This window comes from Toxotes jaculatrix, chromosome 11 (assembly GCF_017976425.1).
Source record: "Toxotes jaculatrix isolate fToxJac2 chromosome 11, fToxJac2.pri, whole genome shotgun sequence".
In the NCBI taxonomy this organism is placed as follows: Eukaryota; Metazoa; Chordata; class Actinopteri; family Toxotidae; genus Toxotes; species Toxotes jaculatrix.
The window spans coordinates 9,259,145-9,284,751 of record NC_054404.1 but is presented as its reverse complement, the minus strand read 5'-3'; the positions used below and the strand labels follow the sequence as shown (position 1 = coordinate 9,284,751).

At 38.4% G+C, this 25,607-nt stretch overlaps 1 protein-coding gene across 1 annotated transcript; it reads right to left on the bottom strand.

The window, feature by feature from the left end:
- Positions 1-194: 194 nt before the first annotated feature.
- LOC121190068 (indoleamine 2,3-dioxygenase 2-like) lies at positions 195-4,475 on the bottom strand. Its single transcript, XM_041050634.1, has 10 exons — positions 4,288-4,475; positions 3,525-3,620; positions 3,251-3,370; positions 2,799-2,917; positions 2,596-2,610; positions 2,371-2,470; positions 2,079-2,196; positions 1,922-1,973; positions 1,526-1,674; positions 195-1,362 (listed from the first exon to the last, which is right to left on the bottom strand). Exons 1-10 carry the CDS (start codon positions 4,375-4,377, stop codon positions 995-997), a joined length of 1,227 nt encoding a protein of 408 aa, XP_040906568.1. The 5' UTR covers positions 4,378-4,475; the 3' UTR covers positions 195-994.
- Between the last annotated feature and the right edge of the window lie 21,132 nt (positions 4,476-25,607).

Below are 25,607 nucleotides of genomic sequence, written 5' to 3'. Positions count from 1 at the left end.
CGCTCTTCTAATGTGATTAGTCTTCAACAGCAGGAAAAGTCGCAACCTTCAAGTCAAGACTGGGAGGGGAGTGTGAGACGCAGTCGATCAAACTGAGTGACCTGATCCCACATTATATCCCTTTGTCCTGATCACCCCCACTGTGTCTGTCTCTTTCATTCTCCTCAGCTGATTCACTTTTGCTTTCATTTTACGAGCTCTCTATCATGTCATTCTTATATCATTTCCTTCCTCTATTTTTTCCACAGCTCACAGTTCTCCCTACATTCACCTTACTGGTCATTGGCATCCTACTGTCAAAAACACAGGAGTTCCCATTTTCAGGTTTGTGTTTAGTACTAACTTTAATGATGAAATTTGTACTTTTTCACATTTCATAGTTTTAAAACATTACACAACATTATCAGGCATTGTTATAGTCACTGATTATGCTGAAAATTTATACAAATATGAATTACAATACTTGGGATGCAATTGAAGTCATTTATCTAAAAATAATATTACAGTTCAAAGGTTTACGGATACATTTGGGTTTTTCAGATCATACATTATTTTATGCCTGCAAATAAAACAAGAATAAATAAAATAAAATACAACACTGAACATAATCCCTCTTTGCAGCAAGGTCTGTAGAGTTTTTTACAATCATATAGTGTGGCTAAATAAAGTACTATGTCAAAGTAAAGTGCATTTTATATAATAATAATATCAAGAGCTGTTAGTTATGGAAGCCCAAACCAGCCAAAAAGGAAAAGACAGAAATGCATAAAAAGCATGACTTTATGGTAAATTGACCGTCTAGTCGTCTTGATTAAGTAGATCATTATTTTGGCTCACCACGGCTATTTTTATTTTATTATATTTTATTTTATTTTTATTTTCGACTATTTACGGTTCCCGTAACTTAAACCAAGGCTGAAAAGCAGTTTCCTCACTGGTTCAAAGTTCAAGAAAAGGTGCTGGGTACTGTGTATGTAATAATAAACATTATAAATTACTCTTCAGCTTCTTTTGACCTCTCTAAGATCAGTGCTTTTTGTGTGGTGTTACGAACACTCTTGAGGAAGACTATTACGCTGGATCCACCAGTCCCTGTAGCGTTCAGCACAGTGCCCACACCTCTGAGTGGGCAGCCCATGGTGCGGGCTTGGTTACCAGGCACAACGATATACTTGGCCACAGCACTGAGGTGGTAGCTCCGTAAATCCACCAGCGCTGAGACACAAGAGTTGTAGGCCTGGTAGAGATCAGAGCTGTGTTGGGAGAGGATGAAGTCTCGTAGAGGTGGAAGGACAGAGAGCGTTTCTATCAGCTGACGGTGGGCGGGAGGCATGTAATCCCTCATGCGTGTCAGGAAGGCTCCTAGATCAATGAGGAGAACAGAAAAGAGACCTCTAAAAAAAAGAAAATAGCAGCCTATCTTGGAAACATTTTCTGTCAGAACAATCAACTGACTGCAGAGACAGAGTGATTCATTCACGAGAAGCATCTGAGGGGTCAAAAGTTCAAGGAAATGCATTTTTACCTGTCTCATCCTCATGCTGGATGCCCAGCAAAGCATCAAAGCACTGAATGGCTGAACTCTGTGCTGCACTTCCACCAGATAAAAAAATTGGCTCTTTGCTCACACCTTCGTACAAGAGCCCGTTTGGAAGCATGGGGTTGTCTCGCCACCTAAAACAGTTCAAACCCCATACATGTACTATTAATCTTTGATTTATAGATTCACATACAACTATAAACACATGCTACTATTTTCCATGCTGCCCAGTTAAACATGCAGTGTAGAACAAAGAAAAGCACAATAGAGGGGTAGAAGCAATTATGATGCCCAGTGAGATAAATCTGCACCACATGAGATAAATATTAAAAGCATTCATAGCTTCAGTAAGCAGGACATTATATGGGGAGTAGAACCCACCCTGAGACAAAAATTCTCAATGTTCCATGAAACGCAGTTGGATCCACATGATCTGGAAAGAGCACAAATTCAGTTATTCTAATTACCTTGAATTTCCCTGCCTTCATAAAAGGCACAGCATGTAAATTGATTAAATTCAGGTTTAATTTAAACTTACTGTGCATGAGTTTGAAAGTTTCCTTCATCTTCTTCAAAGACTGAGTTACTTTGGCAAGGCCTTCCTGTATGCGATTGTGATCGGGGATTTTCATTGCATGCATCACCTCCAGTACCCCCTGGTTAAGAATGGAAAGTTTACAATCAATCAATAAGTGACAAGGGACAAACACACAGTGTGTATGAATGCAATACGAAAAGCAAAGGGACACATAGGCAATAGATAAACAACATCAGGCTGTGACTGAAAGAGTTAACATGAAAGAGGAAGAGTCTCGGCAGCCAGCACTAACCATTATGCCTGAACTCGCGGCCATCTCGACCAACAATGACACAATGAAAAAGCCCCTGCAACTCTCACCACCGGGGAAGGAAAATATCAAGTCCATGTTCCTGTTTTTGAAAATGGTGTTTGGGAAATATATGAGCAGAACATGACATGACTATCAGACTGTGAAAATCATGAGAAAGTACAGTTGAATTCAAAACAGAGCAATTTTTTTTCCCTCTCTACTCACCCAATTTCCATATCCCTGAAATGACAATGAAAAAAAGTAGCAAGTGTTAACAGTGGAGACAGAAGTACCCAGCTATTTTTCTATGTTACTGAACTTTTAAAATATAGTTTTATTGTAAGGATCCTATTATAATGAAGGAGAGTATTTGGACTATGGACATGAAGTCAAGACATTAAGTAAAGCAACAAAAGAACATTACTCACACTGTGGGATCCCGTAATTTCCAGTTAGCTAAGACTGAATCTGCGTAAGTTAGGATGGGCGGAAGTCCGAGCCTGCGAGATACCAGCCAGAAGGGCAAGGCCAGGGCTTTTGGTAGAATCTGTCAATCAAACAAAATAGCAAAGTTTCAATCCAGAGGTTTTTAACCATGGCACTGGCATGTCTGTAGTGATGACAATGATTGTTTGTTCAAACATTCAATTTTATCCAGCAAATCATCCAAATTTCAATTTGTCCAGTTCTCTTGTTTATGACCAAATACCTGCAAAGCCAATGACATAACCATCAGGAATTTAGATCAAAACATCATTGTGCCAAAGTACAACCACACAGAGCTGCTAGCATAGCACACATTGCATTGCCCGTACAACACTGTTTAAGATAAATAATTTTTTTAAACCATCCTTCATTCCATTGCTCTTTAGCGTTTTACCTCAGCGGGTGCATGTTGTCCTTCCTGCCATACATATCCCATGCTGATGAACCCCAGCGCTAGGTGAGCCAGCCTGAGCTCCCTGTGATTGCTCAGGAGATGTGGACTCAAGACCGGCATCTGGATTGCAAATGATTTGTTACAAATTTGCTTACACTTGTCAGGAGCAGCACACACGATAGTGGTTTACACAAATGAAAGAGTATGTCCACATTTATGTGCTTGGTTTCTCAACTCTGTTTGTACTTAGTATTTGCATCATACTCATTCTCACCTTATGCACCAGATCCCGCAGTTGACATGATTCTATCAGATGTGTGAGATTATTTGCCAGGTCCAACCATGCCCGATAATAGTCTGGAAGGTCAGTCTAGAAGATAATAAGAATAAAATGTCTTGCTCAATTATTTTTGATTGTTTTTTGTTTTGTTTTTTTTTGCATGGGGGATTTTCATGGAGAATGTAATCAGTAACATCCTCAGCTCATGTTTGCCGTGGTGCCTGACCTGCATGTCAAAGAATGACTGGTGCTATCAATCAGAAAGTGAAAGCAATTTAAAAGAGGCGATAGTAAAAAGCGGAGAAAATTCTCCAAGTAGAAAACAGAGGATCAGGTTTGTTTGTTTGTTTGTTTGTTTGAATCTGTTGCTAGTAATTTTATAATCGTTGTTAAATTATCACTCCTTTTATATATATATATATATACATATATATATCCAAATTTGTGTAACATCCAAATTTAATTTTACAAAAATGATCAGGCACAGTCATGTGAATGGCTCAATAAAAACTTGAAGAGACAGGCTTTCACAGGATCAATAACCCTCCATACCCCACCTTACTCAAAAACAAGCATAGCTGTCCTTTTCAGCCCACAGAGATTAGTGTGCTTTTGACCAAATACTTGAAGAAATGCAACAGATTATTCTCAATGGTAAACAGAAAAGTCTCTGTGTGACCAGTATTAATATTGTCATGACATCTTGTAGCTTTGTTTCAGATCTGTTTTGATTAATAAATGGGGAAACAAAACTTACCAGTGGCTCCTCAAGGAGAAAGCCTAGCTCCTCAGAAATATCAAATGCATCAAGGTCTGCCTGAAGTGTTTCTCTGTTGATGGTCTCCATATGCTCTGTTCTGTGTTCTACAGCAGTAGTCTGGCAGAGAGAATAATCTTTCTGTGTGTCTGATATGTGGATATCACTTACTAAACTTACTAAACCTGTTTCCCTTACCTTTATCATATCCCCTTTTAACAGCACACTCTCAGCAAAGAGCCAATCAGATTTCTTGCACTGTGAAGTCACACAGAGGAAATTCCCTTTTTTGTAAAATGCAACATGTCATATGTGCAGTGGTCAATAATGGGATGTACTCCCATCATGGGCAGTTTTAAATAGAACAGCAGCTGCTCCACAGAAACAGGAAAAATCAAGACTGTAATAGCTGAATTGCTGAAATATCATGACTGTAACTATTGTGACACGTGTTAGTCATTTATTCCAATTCACACAACTGCAGTCTCAAACTCACAGTGCTCCACAACAAAAATATGTCACACACCAACTTTGTCTTCATTTAAATTAGATATTGTTATAATATTCAGATATTCATCAACAATGGGGTTTGAAAAGTCCACAATAACATGGAGGCCTATGGTTAAAGGACCAGATTGAGACTAAATTTTGCAAACTTAACCCAAATACCTCAAATAGTCAAAACCCCCCTTCTAGCTCATTAGCTGAGGATGGAGTGCTTCCAGAAAATCAAACCTTAATGTATTCTGTTTTTTCTGGGTGTTGCTCTGATGGTTGACAACTGACACGGCAGACGCTGTTAGTTTGAGAGAGGTGTCCCAGACATTGTCACATCTTATCCACAGCAAAACACCAAAAACTGTCATATGAGTGTAAATGGATGGTGTCAGTAATGTAAGTGGGACAATGAAACCTTTAAAAACTTTGCACAGAACAATGTGTTTTCCAGGAAACATCATTTGATTTGTCTCAGCTCACAGGATGTTTGGGTGTGTATTTAATTATTTACCAGGAGTCCACTAGGGGGATATGTTTTGTTTGCATCCTTTGATACGTTGTATTTCCAGTAAAACGAGATGGAAACATTTTTGTCAATTTAATTTAGCATGGGTTCAACATATTTCCTGCATGAGCGTGTCAGTGTGCCCCATTCACTGCTGGTTCATCATTTCATTTTGAAACGAGCCTGCACAGCTAGACGGAAAAGTAATCTTCAGTGTTAATTCTAATTCTGTGGAATCATCATCACTGTTTCTCAATCTTAAGAGGAGCAAGCTTATTGCCAATACAAACATTGTATTTGCACTATTTGCATTTCAAGGACAGCTGATGTTTAACAAAGCACCTTTTGCTGATTTTAATTCCCTTTGAGCTCTCTTTCTCGTGTCTCTGGAATATATTAGTCCACCTGTGAAGGTCAAGTATCTAAAAAATACCTCTCTATTTCAGTCTATAGTGGTCATTATTTTGCAATCCAATACCCGATGTAGTCCCGAAAATAAGTCTCATCTGAAAAATATAATCTATGTATAATTTATGTAATATATTCTCCGCAAAGTCCTCAGTGGATGACCGTAGACTTCATTAAGCCTTAGAAATGCTGTGTGGTGTCCATCTGATCAGTCCTTCATTTTGCCAGTGATGGAATGATTCATTTTGAAATGGAATCAGAGGAAGGAGAAAACATCCAAAACATTTTTTTCTCATCGTCCATCTCCTGGTTTATACTGATCAGTGTCAGTATTTTAAGACCCTGTCCTGACTAACGCAGACAAAGACACACAAATTTAGAAAAAATAAAAAGTAGAAAATGTATTACTTAGTACTTTTGATGTACATTTGGTTTGGTTCAGTTCAGCCGCACAAGTTCTTTTAAATTGAAACCTCTTAAGTTGTAATTAGCATGCTTTTGTATGGTTTGGGGATATTTTCACAAAGACAGCACATTTTTTTAAAGCATAATTAAAGTAATTAAAGTGAGCCTGACTGTCAAGTATTCAATGTGTACTTTTGCATCTGTAAAGCATATTTCTTCAGTATTTTGAAAATGTATAAAGGCACACGCTTTAACCTCACTTCAGCACTGAGCACTGACTACCTTTGGTGCTGATGGATCCACACTCCTGTGCTCCTTGAAATACAAAGAGACATTTACAGGACGATTGTAAGTGACACCAGGTCTTACAAATAAACTTGGCTTTTTTTTTTTTAAATCGATATACAATTAGTAGTAAGTTTAACTGACCGCAGATGGTGTAATAATGGTGAAGTAGTGGCTGTAGTAAGCTAATCATTATACTGTAGTGTAGGCAAATATATGTTAGCAGTAACTGGTAGTTCAACTTTGTCTTACAGGTTTATTTCTGAAAAGCTCTTGGTTTGGCCTCAGCCCTTTGTGTGGGGTTTACCTGTTTTCCATGAGCATCATGAGGCTTCAGACTCAGACCCTCTTGTAAACACACACATAACATCACAGTAGCACTTAATACACTTGTTCTGCTTTGGTGGAGGAAACATCCATTATTTGTGAAGGAAAATGTAGAATCATCTCCAAACGAGAAATCAAATGAGAGACCTTGTTTAGGAATCAACACAACAGCCTCATTCCTCCCTGGCACATTTTCTGCTTTCTCTGTTTGAAATGCATGCATCAATCAAGGCCCAGTGGGGCACATTTAGATGCCGGGTGAAATTTGTAATGTTGACCAAGGCTGTGTACCAACTGTGAGCTTTTGAGAAGGTTGTGCCAGTTTCTTGGCATTACACATCCGCGTAAGCTCAGTCCAAATAATGAGAAACATGCCATCAAGAGAATGATTTTCCAGGCTTGATCACTGTTTCATATCTGATTTCTCTGATAAAATATTTTGTTCTCAGCCAGGATGAATATATATGTGTGTGTGTGTGTGTGTGTGTGTTATCTTACAATGATCATAAAAAACGTACAGCTGAGTGTTTTTCCAATGGGTAAACCAGGCTCATACATGTGACTGCTTCACAGAGGCTGTTTTGTCCTCTGTCAGCGGGAGGTACTGGGTTGTTTCTCTGGGATTTGTGATCAGGTCGGGAGTTTAGACCCATATCTGAGCCGCTTTGTCAAATGCCTGCATCACAGCAACATTAGCAGTGCCATCGCCTCCCCCCACCTATCATGTGAGCCCTCAGTTTCTGCCTCCCATTGTCAGCATGCTTTACTGCCACTGCCAGCAATCTCTCAAACCATTTAACCCTCCAAAGCGGCAGGAGAAACCAGCAGGAAGGAGAGAGGAGCAGGAGGGATGAAAGCTGTGGTGCTCAAATTAATTTCAAGACCACTTACGAAGTCATCACACACAGGGGGCGCAAAGGGACAGTAAATTTACTCTGCAAAGGGAGTAGTGGATAAATTCGTAAAAGGGACTTCAAATCAGGACAGCATCTGTGCAATGTTATACTTCAAGGTGGGAACAAGGGATACCACAGCCTCTGTGTTTGGAGCTGAGGCTCATCTTGTAGATTTGTACACTGTTTCAGTCGCAAATCCCTCATCCTACCATCCCTCATTTCTTTTGGTTTTTCATTCACTGTCTGACTCTCTCCAGTTTGTTTTCTTTCCTCTCCCTCATCCACATTATCTGGAGGCAAAAGGATGCTGTCCAACTGGCACATCTACTGATGGAAAGAGAAATGCTCAGAGAAATGCTTTCCTTCTTTGTACTTCTTTGTGCATCAGCTGCATTACAGTGTGTATAAGCATGAGATAAACAGTTCATGGAAAGTATTTAATTCTTTCTATAGTTAAAAATTCCAGTAATGCACGCTATTGCTGCTCTAGGTCTTTCTCTCCATTTATTTAGCATAGCATTAGCATATTTACAATGATTTTTTGGGGATATGAAGTTGCTAATAAAGATTTGATGAACTGAACTAAAGATGCATTTAGTTCAGTTTGTCAAGCATTCAGCCAGTGAGGGTAGATTATAAACCTTTCTTCAGCAAGATATGTATCATTTTTATTCTCTTGAAATGGAGTCAAATTTGCCACAATAATTATTTAAACATTTATTTAAACTAAAATCACTGTTTTGGTTAAACAAATAAAAGGTATAAAAGGTCTTTGGTTTTGTCACCTCATGTGGAAAGTTTTGCAAATTGCCTTATTTGTTATTCATACAAAATAATTCCCCTTGAACAGTTACTCTGGCTTCAGGCAAGCTAAGGAATAAAACTAAGGTTAAGGACTTGACTAAATGTTCTCTATGAGATGTGTCAAATGATACACAGTGCAGTGGGCTCATTAACAAAAACCTGGCTAATACTTTTGACCAGACACAAGCTTTCTTGTAACTCATCAGACTAAAAAGCTGCTGTAATAACTGGCTAACTTTTCAACATCTGTATATTTTGAGAAAGCCTCTAAGAGCTAACACAACCTGAGATTCAGAACTCAGCCCTTCAGCGTGCAGAGGAGCTCTTAATTGGGGCTAAATAGGGTCAAATAAGGGTCTGAGTCAGACAAAGCTTTGTAGTTCAGATGTCAAAAAATCTCACTGTATGTAGAGTACACTGTAATAACTATAATGGACCAAGTCAAACATTTGCTATAAAGGTGTATTTTTTACACAATTGCATAATTTTTAATAATTGACTTTAATTTTACTTAATTGAGTTGTTAAAAAAAATCAATAATACAAATATGAGGTTCATACAACATGAGTGACCAACTGTGAATAATATGAGCTGTCACATGGAGTACAATTATAATGAACTGATTGACCATTCGCTGAGCCCTGCCCCCCTTATCTACTGTTTCTACACTTGACAAAATTCTGTTCTCATATGATACAGTAATTACTTTGATAGCTTGAAATTCTTAGTCATTTTTCAGTGATTTCAGAAACCTATCTCTGACTACAATTTTTATCTTTCCAGTGGAACCATTTGAGCTCAAGAATTTTGTTAAAGAATTCTCAAATGTGAACTTGATAGCTACATAAGAGATTTTGGGCTAAAAAACAGAGGCTAATGCTGCATGTTCCAGGTTGGACCAGCAGATGATCAATGGAAATGATATGGAAATGACAAAGACCAGACTCTCAGTTCATTCTAACATAATTATTTATGTAGTTAAGAAACTTTATTTGGCTTCTTAGCTTGGTTAACAACTACTTTCTCACTCAAACAGTATGTTTCCACTTTAAACTTTATAGTGAGAGAAAAATAAAAGAGAAAGTAAGGCTTTTAGGAGAACTAACCAGTGCATTGGAAAGCCTACTGCTATCTCAGGTAAAGTTAACTGTGGTGACTGGAGTTTAATGAAAAAAAAACACACATACACACATCAAGCAAGACAACTTTTAGATCTTGTTGTTTTCAGTTATGTACTGTATCAATAATATATACTTTTTAAATACTCTTTCTAAATTAATTTAAGACTCTCAGGCAAGCATTCATTAAACATTAAATGGTATTGCATTATTCAATAACTAATCTTTAAGCTCAGATTATTTTGCTTTAGAACCTTCAAAATGTTATCATTTTGCATGTAGAATCTCACCATCTGAGTAGTGAAAACTATGACTGGGCTGAACAACGAGAGGTATGACAAATTATGACAGCCAATTCATCAGTCTCCCTTGTAGTCCACTGTATCTAGTTTATCTCCTGAAGGTGTCACATAAGACAAGTACAGCATCCACTCTGCTCCTGGTCATGCCTCTAACATATGGGACATGTCAGCGGAGAAAGAAAACTAAACGTTTTGGATAAAGAACACAACCATTTGTATTTCTCACTAGGTGTCTTTTAAATTTCAGTTTGCAACACAAGAATATACACACACACGCACGCACACACACACACTAAAGTACCATCCGGTTCATAACCTTTCCATCCTCTTTAACCTTTTTTAGCCTTCTGAACGGAAACAACCAAAGATGGGTCATTAATCAGAGGATGAGTCAGTAGGTGTGTGGGGTAACCATTCTGAGGTACAGAAGGGCACCCTTCTGTTTTCAGCTGTATTATCACAGAACTGATGATGGAACCAACAGAGAATTGTTCCCCTTTCTGTCCCTCTTTCGCAACATCCATATTTCAACTGAACTGTCAGGGAGCCCTGACCTGAGGGCACTTCTGTAAGCAGTCAGTCAGTCACAGTATGAAGTTTGGCAGTGCTGCTGCTTCTGTGGCAAGAAAGTGTGGAATAACCACTGATGAAGGCTTGAACGGTTTAATGGGAGTTTTGATGTCTCTTGCTAGTTCAAGAACTTCACATAAAGTTAATAGCTCAGCAGCCTATTATTTTCAACAGAGTTATCAGATCATGATTGTTCCTGCGGCTTTTGCGTTTTCTTTTTTAATATACTTTTAATGAGGAAGTAACGTACTGTGTACCACAGCTAAGCAAACAGCGGCACTCTCACTCTCTCATCAGTGAGGGAAGCCCACTGATTTGGTCAGTGAAATAATGATTCAGTGCAGTCAGGTCAGTTTCGTTGCTAAAGAATTGCACTTTCAATTACTGGAATCCTCTAGTGACCAAGTTTCAGTGGGTTTCATGTCGTGGTAACAGTAAATTTTAAGATGGTGTAATTTCAGTATTTGAAGAGGAAAATCATTGCACAGGATATTTGATCAAAGTAAAAATGTACGATTATAGATAGTGTGGGAACAACCCAGGTAAGTTCCAGATAGGTTAAGTTTCATAGTTCTGTAGGTTTCTGTATGTTTAACTGGGCCACATTTATCAATATGTTCACACGAGTATACAAGTTTGTTTGCAGGCTTTGTCTATGTACTGCTATGTCTTTGAACTCTTCATTCCCCAGGGATAATTACTAAACCTGCAAACAAGTTGAAATGCAATGAAAGTGAAGAGGCAGGATATCATTATTAATTAATATTGCATATTTTAATTGAAAGCAAGTCTAAAACGCTGTGCTTTTAAAAGAGATTTTATAGGTGATAACGAACTAGGTTACATTGTCTTATTTTATAGTCCAGGGTACTTGACTGCAAAAGCTCAGTCACTGGTTTTTGGATTTCAGGCTGCACTCAGGCTCATTTTGAGTTAGGAAGTCAGTAATATAATCAGCAGTTATCCCATATGCATCTTCAACCAATCATTAAAATCTTTAAAATCTGCAATAAAGGACAAGGATGACCAATACAAAGAGGCTGAATTTTGGATTATGCACTTTGATCTTCGATCTCAAGGGTCACGCTATTCCATTTAGACCAAGATGTCCAGAACTACCACACGTTTTTAAATGGATAATCAGCATAACATTGAACATGGGGGCACTCAGGCAAGTGCTGGTGGAAAGGTTAAATGCATTTGTTTATATACTCTCCTTGACAGTGCCATTAGCAGTGAGAATGCTTATGCAGCATTACGCTGTTAGATGTTGACCTTTGCATTATCAGCGTGGAACCTTTCTCATAGTACCACTTGACTGTGGCACTGAGGATAGGTGGGATGTTCTACACTGGGCCAGTGCTACCTCCCTGCTTACAATATGTCGAGTTTTTCTAGGGTTAGTTTTTAATCTGTATGTCTTCATTCATGTCTTTAATGAAGACTAACTAAAACTTTTCTGAACTGCGATGCCATAAGATTTGCAAACTAGCTTCTGTGTGAGGAAAAGTTGAGGTTGCAGTATTCATTGCCGCACTAAAATGTCAGGTTCTATGTTGATTAATGGGAACATATGTAATAATTATTTATGGTCATGTTAACTAGAGTGATACAGTGAATATGTATTATTCAGTGGCTTTCATGTCATGGAATGCATCATGAAGCTGTGAATTTATTGAAATAGAGCCATACATCCTTCCGTCATTAACATGTTCCTTTTCAATCCTAACTGCAAACTGGACAACTCAAAGTAAGGTCAGTTGTATGTTCATAGGTTGTGTTGGATTTACCATCTGATCATGTTGGTGTGATGAAATGGACATCCACTGGTGCACAAAACACAAAACACATACCATCTTTACCATAAAGATGACAAAGGGTGTCACTCATAAACATGCCATTGCTGTGATGATAGTGTGAAACCCCAAAGGGTCAAAATATATGCAAGCAGAGAACAAAAAAGCTAAATAAGATAAGATAAGCTTAAGATAAAACAATAAATACAGAATTTTTCTTTAAAGGTTGTATGAGTGCAAGACCTGGGCTTTTATCTATAACAAATGCATCTGAACAGTCAGAGGTGCTGTAACAGCTGATAAATGCAGACTTAATAGTTGCCCTTGAATAAACTCCCTTATGTGCTAACAGTATATGATTAATGCATCCAGAAGTCACAGTGTAGCATTGATTGTAATCGACAATGAGAAAAATACGTTTCTTTCTCTTGTGCTTCAAAACTATTCTGTTCTATCTCATGGCTGCTGGCTGAGATAAAGTGAACTTCACACAATAAGAGTATTGGCTGACTTTCAAAAAATGTACATAGCTGCTGCAGAATGAACAGAAAATAATACCAAAGTATAGCAGAAGTTTCCATACAAAGAGCATTTCTGAATGACCTTAAAGGAAAATGAAACATAAATACTCATTCAAGGTTATCTTTAGTCTCGCCTTGAGCATTATCTGTTCGTCCAGTTCATTTTGATTTTATGTGCCTAAATTTGGGGAAACACTGTATATCTCTCTGCTCCACCACAGAGGAGAAGACACTGCACTCAGTGTCTTCTCCTCTGTGGTGTTCAGCACAGCAAACGATTACATCGTCTTTCCAGATTCAGTGGCGCCATCACACATGATAATCCCCAGACTTGCTAACAGATTTTGCATCTCTACTAAACTAAGCTGTTTGTGTATTTCCAGACAGATGCAAAAAAAATTCAAGCATTAATGTGAGCTACTTAACCACAGTAAAATAAAGAAAAAGTATCTGGATGTACAAATTGCACTCTGGGCAATAAGTAAGTTTTCTTGAGGAGCGTTATTATGTTTTTAGGTGAAGTAACCCTGTTAGTTTTTATGCATTCATATAAAAATAATTGAGATGAAAGATGATTAATCTCAAGATTTTTTAAGTTCTCTGTATTTAAACCCACAATTGCTATATAAGTAATTCAGCCAGTACTTGGTACTTGCAGGTATCATTTAATGGGCGAGCTGATTCTTAGCTTGTGATTTGAGGAAACAGCAGCCCTGAGCTGTTGGATAATGAAAGGTTACTGTTTTGCCTATCAGCAGTGGTTCCTGAAAGCCAGTTCCGACATCTCTGACATGACTTCTCCGAGAGAGGCACTGGACCAGACACTGTGGTCTGTCTCCTCAGCATCAGGCTCGCAATGCTGCTAAGCAGGTAACATCAATCAACACTAACAGCTAGTGAAACTGATCAAGGAAAAAAGCCTCAGAAGATGCTGGAAGTGTAATAAGAGATTTTGGAAACAATAGAGACTCCAAGCCAGATGGTTTAGACAAAAAAAAGAAAAGATTTAATAAAATAAAACAAAAAAAATAAAGACAAAGATAAACACTGATAATACTAATACTAATAATAATAAGATGTGTTTTCACTTGTAATTGGATCAGCGGCAGATGAGAATACAGACCATGACAATACAGACCGTGAATCAATAACCTCAAATTCATGCATGGAAGACGCGCAAGTTGATTCTTGCACCTCATGCAGTCCAAAGCACTCACATGAATTTATTCATACGTTCTGTGCTGACAGCAGGCTGTAAATAATCATTTGGCTCATACAACTGGTGGAAGCATATTGACTGAGGAATAGATTGCTGTCTGAGATTCCTCAGCTGTCTTCCTGTTTTAATTCCCAGACAAATGAGACGTATGCACGTTTTGACAGATTGTCTGTCATTCACTATGTGATAGCTCTTGGTGCATATGCCTGTGTGTGTTTGTCTGGGTGTGTTTGTTTCTGGATATTCTGGGACAATGTTGTCACTTCACAATACAATACTGGAGAATGTTCCTTCAAGAACAAATGTGTGCTGTTTGAAAAATGCCAACCACCAAATTGACTGCTAGTATCCAGAAATATCACCTCGAACGAGACGTAAATCCATTTTAACATGACATGGGAAATCAGTTATTTATCTTTATGGTTTGTTATTCTGGCCTGGCACAAAATAACACAACTTCATTCAAATGCTCACTTGAATGCAAAAGAGCTATACACAGCTCTTTGCTGCCAATGTGCATGAAGATTGCGCGAGTCAACAGTCCTGCTGCAGTAGTGCTTCCACGTTTCTTTTTACATATTGACTTTTGTCATTACCTCACATGAGTGATGTTAAATGGAAGCAAATGGTGCAGTGAAAAGTGTAAGAGTGATGGCCCCCCTCAGGCCATGAATAACTCAGAGACCTTCACAGTCAGTGAATCTATGTAAAGGGTCCTCTCGTATACTGTAGAATGCATGGAGGATATGTAAGCGGGAGGTGTGGGTGTGAGCACATGCACACCAATGTGTTTAACCCTGTGAGCCCGTACGTATCATATATGATACCCACATTTCTGGGACTCATTGCATCACCATCAAGCATAAACTTTGCATTTAACCCTTTTAGATGAACTCTTATGCTCGTATACTGACTCCTGGTAGACACTCCTCACTTTTCTAAATGTTTTGACATGTGTGATACAAACAAAAAATATACTTAGAATTTTTTTTTTTTAATTTTTTTTTTTTACATTTTGTCAAAGGGACAAATAAAGAGTTCATATTTGAAAAATTAGAATTTTCTGACCATTCTTTCATAGTTCAGGTCTCACAGGGTTAAGACTGTTTTGTTAGTCCAACTCTTGCTGATTGATTTAAGTAGGTTTAGACCCATGCTCCTGCTCCAGCCCTCCTCCCTCACCAATTATGTGCCACCACGTTGGCTGCTGCTCTCTGACATGTGGGCTGCAGATGGCCGTCCTGTGTAACGCTGCCAGGACAGGGGCAACTGTTCCCTGTGCGAAACAATTGTCACCAATTGCCACCAGACACTTTTGTTAAAATGACTCTCATTCACTAAAATCTCCTTGTCTTCCTCCTTGTTGTGCATACACAACAGGCTTTTACCTACTTCTTCACAGAGTGCATGGCAGCAGAAAGTCATGACAGGAATCAGTGTGAGGCATCCCAAAGAGGGCCAGCAAATGTGTTCTAACACATATTGACCACAGGGGACATTTACCTGCCATGCACAGTGTATCTTTCTACTGCTCTCTCTCACTCAATCACCATTGTAGAGCTAGAACTGTAATGTAATTGCCAGCCATATGGGCAGATGGTCCCTTTACTGCATGTTTATCATGTTACACTGCACATTCGGCTATCTGTAATTTGTGAACCCTCTGTCAGTGCGCCCTGCATTAAGGGGTTTAAGCGATCATGATTAGCAGAGTCAGATTCACAACAGTATGATTTTTCTCTTAATCCTTTTAAAAAAGTAATAAAGGGGAGTGGGGAAGAGCAATTACCATGATGCTATTCTGAACATCACAATGTCATTTGGCCCTCGACTTCAATCCGAACTCTTTAAGTCCATCGTTTATCTCATTGAGGTCAAGGCTCAGTGTTTTGCAATCCGTGTTGTATGAATGTAGATAATAATCAGTCTTAAAACACTAGACAGAAATTGGTTATGGTATTGAATTTAGAAGAAAAATTAGACTTGTCATTTCTGACTGACCTTGACAGGAAGTGCAGTGTAGTAAGCCAGTTAGAAACATTTTTTTAATAAAACTACTTTGCATTCTGTGTCAACTTGCATCTCATAAATGTCGTTTTTAAATGAATTCATTTTAGATTTAAGTCTAGCAAAGAAATAGCTGATACAAAGCTTATTGTGCACTGCTTAATTTCTCCACTACCTGGTGTCATATCATGAATTATCTACAGTGTAATATCATCACTAAACTGCCACAGTTATGACAGACAGGTTATGTACTGTAACCTCTGTGATCACCATAATAACGGCAGGATAATGTACTGTATAATGTGATGGATTCACTGGCTTGGTGGTTTATTTGGAGGTTCATCAGTCAAATCAGTTTCCAGTAGATTACTTCTTCTCAGTGGGAGCAAGGTCTTATTAAGGCTGACAAACTGATTACGTGCTCTCCTGCCTCCCTTATACTTTCAGTGTAATTACTTCTGCCACTGAGGTTATGTTTTCAGTCCCGTTTGTTTGTCATTTCACTAGTTAGCAGGGGATCTCAAAAATGCTGAAACAGATTTCAGTTAAATGAGTACCAGCTTCTCTCCTCAGGCAGACACTTTAGAGTCCCCAAGTGCAGACTTTAAGAACCTCTTTGTCCCTTTGTCCCGATCAAAGCTTTTAACAAGCCAAAGATTACTTTTATTCATTAGTTATTTATCTTGCCATTTTTGAGAACTCTTGTTCTCCTTGTTCTCTTGTTATCTATCAAAGTCTTACACGACAAGATAACCAAAACTATGCAAGCTGGGGTTTTTTTAATCTGTTTTTTATTATTTATTCATCTTAACCTCCTTAACCTTAATTTTCAATGTGGTGCAAATGTTAGCCATGCCCCATAGAAATACAAGTGATTAGTTTTTTGGTGATTATTTCTTAATGATGCAAAATACAGGCATTTCTGGCCATTTTCTGCTTTTCTCTGACATTAAACTTCCTGCACATTTTCTGTTATTACCACAACAAATATAAAGGACCGCACAGCCTTGGCAGGTGTACCTGCTCATCCACCACTTTCTAGTATTTAGATGGTTTTGGAAGAGCTGCTGACCTGGCATTGACTGCTGAACATAATGTAAGAGTATCACTGTACCTGCAACGTTTCATGTACTTCACATTTCATGACTGTTCCCAGTCTGTTGGAGGAAGTGTAAGGGAGATTTCCTCGTACGACACCGACAATTACTGTTGTTGTTTCCTTTTTTCATGAGACAGTTTTAGTTTATGGTGCAAATAATACATTCTGCATATGAACATAACAGGCAAAGGAAAAGAACAGATGGTACTTCTCAAAGTTGTTCTCATGAAAAATGCATTACAATGCAAACCAACTGTTTTACTGAAAACAACTATTGGCAAAAGTGGCATATCGCTGTATTACTGAGATACTGTTAAAAAAAAAAATACGGTAGTTATCTAGCACAACATTTTAAAGATTCATTCTCAGCTTGGTAAGGCACTGATAATAAACCGGAGAACTGCCAGGGCTGCTGTGTTTGTGAAAGTGTGTGCGTGTCTGTATGTTTGTAGAGTAAGAGTCTCTCTCCCACGTGCTCTAGACATGACTGTCACAGGTGAGGAGTGTAACAAGCAGCCTCCGTCTAGCCAATTCAAACACACTTACATGCCCAGCGATTTGAGTTGGCATGACAGCCAATCCTGTCAGCCGCTCACCGTGTCACGCTTCTTATCCGTGTTAACAACGGCGGCTCAACCTCACGGCAGATATGAGGAGGTGTACTATGTCTAATCTGCTGAGTTAATGCAATTTCTTTAGCACTAGTTAATGAGCTGTTAGAATTGAAATAAATTAAATTGAATTGAATTGAACTGAAATACTGCATATAATTAAAAAGGTCAACTGTCAATTCAAAATGTGCAAGCAACCAGGTTGTTATGACGACAGCGACTGCGCAGGTAACAAATGACTGTAAACAAAATGACAATAAAGTCAATAACTTCAACTGAGTAGTATTTCCTACAGCTTGTAAAGCAAATCAGTAATGTGTAATGAATTACTGATTTGAATCAATAAGCTGTCCAAAATATAGCTATATTGATTCTTACTGTTTTTTCAGGACCAAAGCTGGGGAGCAATCACGTCATTACAGGCTCAATACAACAAGTGTCAAGTGTGTTTTCCTCCACATATCTTTCTCTCTGTGAAAGTTCATAAGCTCAACTCTCCCAGGGTTGTCAGGTCAGTGACACGTCATGCCATACTGCATCTCCTCCCTGCCTGTCAGTCAAAAAAAAAAGAAACTTCTCCATGCCTTGCTATGCCCTGGACCTGCTGTTTTGTCAAGAGTGTTGTGGAGAGCAAATGAATGACATTTACACCAGTGTACCCCAACATTGGGTTTCATATTAAAGCTGGAAAAGAGAAGCAATGTATAAAACCTGCCAAGCATATCTTCCTGATAGCAGGTATCCAAGTATTAATCTTGCAAACCATTCTCATTCGCCGTAGACTCACTGCTGGAGAAAGAATTTCTACTTTCTCTCTTCTCTTGCAGCCAGCAATTCTGCCAGATCTAATTTAAAAAGTGCTTCCACTCTTTACATGATTTGCATCATTTACAGCTTGCTTTAAGATTCATTCTTAAAAATGGTCCACAGCTGCAAACTCATCATCTTTTAGTGAAGTTTGCCTCATTGAATGAAATTCTCAGCATCCAAATGCTTTGTGTAGACCTGAAAACCCACATGGGCTGTTTTCAGTTGCTGTTACTTGAAATTCTGCCATCTAACTGAAGTAGTTTAACATTGCCTTGTAAAAAATGAGCTACCTTTAGCTTGTGTCTGGCCCAGCAACAAGAGCGAGAACAGTGAACCAAGCTCTGCCCGTATTTTATTTCCAAGGGATGCAAGTGATTGACCTCTCAAGACTTTGTAGTTTACAGCATATAATGCAAGTCAAAACACCCAGGCCAGTTATTTTCTGATTCATGTCAACGCTCCAGAAAAGCCAAGCTTGCTACGGTTTCTGTCTTTATGGTGAGTCTTTGCTGTGGGGGGTTGAGCAGGTTGGCCACTGTTCCTTGGGTTGGCGGTTTGATTCTTGACTCCTCCGGACCCAGGTGGCATCAGGAAGGGCATCCAGTGTAAAAACATATGCAAAATCGAATATGTGGATGATGATCCACTTTGGCAATCCCTGACGGGAGCAGCGGAAAGACGAACAACAACAACATGCTGAGCCACAGGCATCTGCCAGCCATCCTCAAGCTCAGCAGAGAGAAGTGGTCAAGCAAAAAAATAAAATGGCAAGAATTAGGCATATAGCTAAGCAGAAGCAACAAGTCCTTGAAATCTTGTGACAGACCAAAAGAAAGAGTAAATGGCTAGGCTTTCAATTATTATTATTAACTAATCTGCAAATTTGAATTTGGTTTGTTTTATAAAATATTGGCAACACTTTATTTTATTGGTCCGTCCCATTCAAGTTGGCATCTTCAAATTACTTGTTTTGCGTGTCAGTAAAAAACTCAAATATTTAATTTACAATTATATAATGCAGGGGAAAGCAGCAAAGCTTCACATTTGAGAAGCGTCCGCCAGAGACCATTTCTGAACTGTCACCTTTTTAATCCCACTTGAGTTTCCAGCACAAAATGAGATTGTGAATGTACAGACAGTTTAAAATATATCATCAGCGTTTCAACCTATTGACTCATTTTGTTGAAACATTCAGCCATGCCACCACAGCAGCACAGTGAGTAGTATATGAGCCTCTTCTGCCCACAGTCATTCAGTTGTGCAACAGCAAATACACTCCCAGGGTCAGCTAGGCAGTTTAAAAAAAAAAAAAAAAAAAGAACAGCAATTTTTTGTGTGAGTGTTGACCACCTTCATGTGCATACGTGCACAAATACACACAAAGATCCCAGGATGATGACAAATGGTAGCAAAGGGATTGGGGGTTACAAACTGCAAAGACTCAGTTGCTCTAATCAATATTTTGCTAGAGGGAGACAGAAAGCCGAACAGAATGTTGATTTCGGAAAAGCAACTGTTTCTCCATAAGGTTCCCAATTGACAGTCATTATCTCTTGGGCTAAAAGAATCAATCCATACACAGATGGCTTCTCAAGTGGTGCAGAATTTGTACAATATGTCATACTGAAAAACCACTAAAGCGATGTGCTGACTCATGACTTTCACGACTGGTAAACCTAAAGAAATCTCTCCATCCACCATATTTGGTCAAGAACATATTTTTTTAGTCAAGAATAAATGTCTTTTCTCTTTTTTTTTGGCAGCTGATTGAGCAACACTACATTTTAATAATGCAACTTTCTAGTGAAGTGTGTGTCATCTCAGTGCTGATTTTAGGGAACAACAAGTTGAAAAACATGACACTGTTATTACAGTATCTTGGTCACATAGTCATGGGTCATGGAAAATGTGATACATTTTTCAGTTTCACTGAAGTTTTTCTTTCTGATCTGGAAACTACTGAAAACTAATAAAGTAAGAAAACTCTCACTTAGATTTTAATAACCACACAAAGACAGTTAGATAATCAGACTATACCTTAAAAGATCATCTTAAAAGAAATAGAAGGTTTGTATCCAACTTGCTGACAGTTCACTGATCTATGCACAAAAGCTGTTACCTTTGCTAAAGAAACAGAACACTACTTCTACTACTCACCTCATTGTACTGGCTATCTCAGTGTCAGAGGATTGATTTTAAAAATGTATTACTTGTTTACAAAGCACTTAATGGTCTGAGACCAAATTACATCTCTGATGAATGTTCCAGACCTCCGATCACCTGGGGCTTGTTTGATTACTGCCAGAGGATTAAACCATAAAGCTTCTTCCTTTTAAAAAAAAATAAATAAATAAAAAATCAGGCAAAAAATCAAGACACTGAAAGTACAATGTAATGCCTGAAATTTAAGAATGACAGCATCTTCGTACCAGCTGCATGATGACTTTTGTGCTGAGTTAATGCTGAAATAACAAGGTTTAAAATGTATAAATATAATAAACACCTTACATGGTGCACAGGCCTCCAAGTACTCTCCCACATGCCTGTCTTTTTGTGTAAGAGTGTGAAGGCCCAAGTTTCCTGATTAATTAAATTAATCTTATCTTGCCACTGGTCTTATGTAAAATCTAAAAAAAAAAAAAAAAAAAAAAAGATAGAAATTAAGTAATCCATTTTTTTTTTACAGTATATTACTTTTGTGTCAACAACAGATCCCTTAATGAGCCTGCAGTTGAAAAAGACACTCTGAAGGCCACGTATGAAGGCCAGAAAATGTTCTAACATGGTTCAGTGCAGTCATAGGTCCATATCTATAGTGCTAGGCATTTGTCACTCCATTTAACCACCCTTAACACCTTGTTATGACAAAAACTGAAGGTTCTGACTACTGTTACAGTTTTTTTTGCAGTTTCCAAATAAAAAAGTATTTGACCAAACTTTGTAAGGCACAGTTGTGCACGTCCTTCTTCTGACTGTCAACAACTGTGCCTGTGATAACTTCACAGTTCTGACTTTGTGTTTGTGGAGGTTTCACTGTAACCCAGAGGCAAAATGTGACATGTTTGTTAAAGATCAACAGGCCACATACAGCACAGTGTATCGTCCCCAGGACATATTCTGTACATGTCTATTTGTTCAGACTGATTTTTCATTTTCTGCTCTTGATATATTAATGAAACTGTCATTCAAAGTAAACAGTGGATACAAGATGCTGCAGAAACTAGGCTTAACTCCACTCTTTGTTCAAATTTGTTCCACTGTTCTCTGTGTGTGTGTGTGTGTGTGTGCCTGCGTGCGTGCGTGCGTGCGTGCGTGCGTGGGTGGGTGCAACTCAGCATCATAGAAGTTCATGAAAAAGTCACAAAATGTATTCCACTTTTTTTCATGAGCACCATTTTCAAACTAATGTATTTCAATTTGCAACCCTGTGTTTGTGAAATAGAAAGAGTTGTAGATGCAAGCAGTTAATGTCTTGTTCATAGACCCTGTTTATGAACAGGACAGGTGCTTAGCAACATCTTCTTGATCCAGGCCCTCCACATGACCCACAACATACATAATTGCAAAATCAGGCAAACCATTGAGAAATCAAAACCCAGCTGCCTCCTCCTCAAATTTCATCAGAAACACAAAAATGTGTGAGATTCCTATAGATAATCTAGACTTCCTCATTTTGTGTGTATGTGATTTTGTGTTTCTCAATAACTTTAGGCAAGGTTTAAGATCAGATTTTTTTTCTCATCACTGAAGCACTGTAGTGCAGAAAATAAACCTGCCATAGTTATAATGAAACTAAAGGTGAAAGCAATTTGCTTTTTCATTCTAACATTATTAGACAATGTGCTACCTAAATTTGAGAACAACAGTGGTGTGGAAGAAGGATAGATAAGTGCTGCTTTTTCACAGCCAGATTTAATCCTGCCAGTCTGAGAATTGAACCAGCGACCTTCCTGGCATAAGCTTGCTCCCCAGAGCATATCAGATGAAAATCTAATATGCTACAATTTAATAGTAAAATGGGTTTTTTGACCTATGCGTTGTTTCCGCTTTTTAAACCACAAATAAACAGACCATATATTTTCTCTGTATTGTTTTTTTGGTTTTTTTTGTTTTTTGTTAATGACAAACAGAACTGGCTAAATTTTGTTTAAATTTTCATTTGGTTTAATTTTCAGGTGACAAAAGTAACTATAACTTTTGTCCAGCTAGAAGGGTAAGACCTGGGGTCAGAAAATAGGCCACATTCCAGTGATTAGAAACTAACCCTTCTGTAATTGGATGAAGCTGGAGTTTCTTTTAACTCATGATCCAGATTTGCATAACTACAAGTCTTCGAAGCAGTGACCTTAAAACAAAAGAGTTATGAATGACTCCAACTATGAATCCAACTATATCAGTGTGAAAAACACAGCATATGGACAGGAGAGAGCATTAGTACAGTGTACCCATGGTGTTTCTGATCTAGGCAAAAGGATGCTTTAGGGTAAGAGACAAAAGATTTTGTCAAATGAGCATAGCTCTAGCAAAGCATTAGAGCACACTATTGATTGCACAAATCCCTTTGAAACTTGAAACAGTGGCGATCAAATGAAAAGTGACATTGCTGGAAGACTTACTTGGACATACTGTACAACATAAGAATTTTAATAGGATCAGCTCGAAATAGACTCCCCTACACATTTCTTTAGGCATGGTGAGAAAACCCTACTTCACCGTTTTTCTCAGGTACATTCTTAGAGTTCTCCAACTGCAGTATTTGAGTGAAACAGCAAAAAAATTTTTGTGTGTGTGTATTTCAAGACATGTTGTAGGGTGCGTCAGTCCGTAGCAAGATTTCAAAAAGAAATAAAAAGGCTTAAAAGGTTGAGGTGGGAAGAGGTACAAGGATGAGCTCAGCTCGATGCAGTGAAGCTGCACACATCAGCAACAATGGTCTTGCAGTTTTCTTCAAAGAACAAACTGATGGATTGTAAAGAGAAAGTATAAAGCAAGAAAAGCTTTCAAACAATCGCCAGATGACAGAATTGTTGAGTTAGTCCATTTTTTCTATAGTGAAATATATCTTTAAAAACATAAATGGGTCAACACTGAACTGAATGAGACAAAATGAACTGTCTCATAACAATAAGATGACATTTAATGCATAAATCTATAATTAACAAAGCAGACAGAAAGTACATTTTACTTTATTTACACATATGTTACTCAGGCTAGTGAATGAAGATGAAACCCGCATGGAAACAAATTGAAAGGGAACCTTTCACATACCAAGTTATAAAGAACAACAGTACCATTAAAGAAGACTACTTTCTATTACTAATGAATAGCAATAAGATCCCACCTACTCTGCATGACTAGGAAATGATCGCTGTGTATACCTATATTTACAACCATTTAATAGGGTAACAGCATAGCCCTCAGATTAATAGCTGGAGATACAAGTCGTTGATCATCACCTTGCTTCATTCCGCATTCATATCATTATAATCACTTGGTCATGAATAGTGACAAGAGTGAAATATACCTCAGTGTTTTTACTGTTATAGTTGAGTAACTGGGTAATTTATCATTGAGAAAGTGTAAACTTACTGTACTTTACTGTTATTTTTACAGTTACCCTACTTTGGCTGGGTTTCCAAAAGGGATGAAGCAAAAAGTTGAAAATTCTGCACTTTCAGTGCTGTACAGAGTTAGACATTTATTTATAGTCTTTACTCTGTGTTCTTTTGTCCACATCCAGGTTTGCATATAAGATGTATGTGTCTTTTCAAAGAAGCTTGGGGAAACCATCTTTGGAAAGCACTGGTTTGAGTAAGCACTGAAAAGAATAAAAGTGGGTGCAAACAGCCATATTTTTTATTTCATCTCTATTTATATCTTTTTTTTTCTTTGCTGCATCAGTAAGGCAACTGCAGGAGCTGCTGTGTGCCTCTGACTCCATTAATAACTTGCGCAGTGGGGACTTGTTATGCAAGTCCTGAAACCTGAGAGCCAGTCACCTGTTCTGCTACCTGAGCCTGGGCCCTGGAGACGCAGGAGGAGAGAAAAAGTGGAGACAGCCTCACTGAGCTGTCTAGCCAAAGGGGCTCAACTCATATGGACAAGGCCTAGGGTTCTGCTGGAAGCTCCCGAGGTCCCTGGTGAGTGTTTGCTTGTTTTTTGTTTTTTTTTTTTAACCAGCATATCGAAACCAAAGGTATGTGTAGGGATGGAATTAACAGAAAAATATCAAGATGCAGTGAAGTGTGTCCTCCAGATCGGCCACTGTTAAAGCTCCAAGGACCCAGACTCGTCCTCTCTTTCATTTGCAGAGCATGTTTAGCTTTTACCTCTCAGGGGGCTAACGTAAACTCACAGGTTCATTTGTATAAACATATTGACTCAGTTGATGCTCCTTGATCCCCAGTCAGCTGAGCGGAGTTTTCCCAGGGGCTTGAGAAAAGCGCACAGAGCACTCTTGGCTACCTGGTGACTGCACAGATCTGTTCCACTCCTGGCTGAACGCAGGAGAGCTCATACTGTGGCCAGTGCAGAAAGAAGTGGATATATTGCCTCTGAAGAGAGGTGGAGCAGTTGATGTCTTGGGCCATCCTCTCTGTTTTATGAGGTAAGTAGGTTCCACGATACATACAACAGAGGCTGGATGGTTGATTTCAAAATTATGCCTCTAATTTTCCTCAGTAATAGTTTGTTTTTAACAGAAACAGTATATCACACAAATAAAGAAAATCGAGTAAAATCCCAGGACAAAAATAGCTGCATTCATGCCAAAGATATAACAAAAAAACACCCAATGTGTAGAACATTCATAGTTTGTTCTTGCTGTTTCAGGTGGGGATAAACGTTGAATATCTACAAATGACTCTTAAGGCATGCCAGTGTGTGTTTTCCTACTGTGAATTCAAACAGATTACGTCCCATGTGACCACATTCCATGGACCTAGAGTCCGGATCATTATAGCATGCTTTACTCAGTCTGACAAACAGCTCTAATGCAGATACCAGTATGTAACTGCTGCAGCTCATAACAAGGAGCATGTAGTGTGTAAGTCCTTATAATCCATGAGTCACTGAACAAAAATGCATGTTTGAAAGTACTTTAACCTTCATCAAGAGCATTTTTGAAAATTAAACATGGA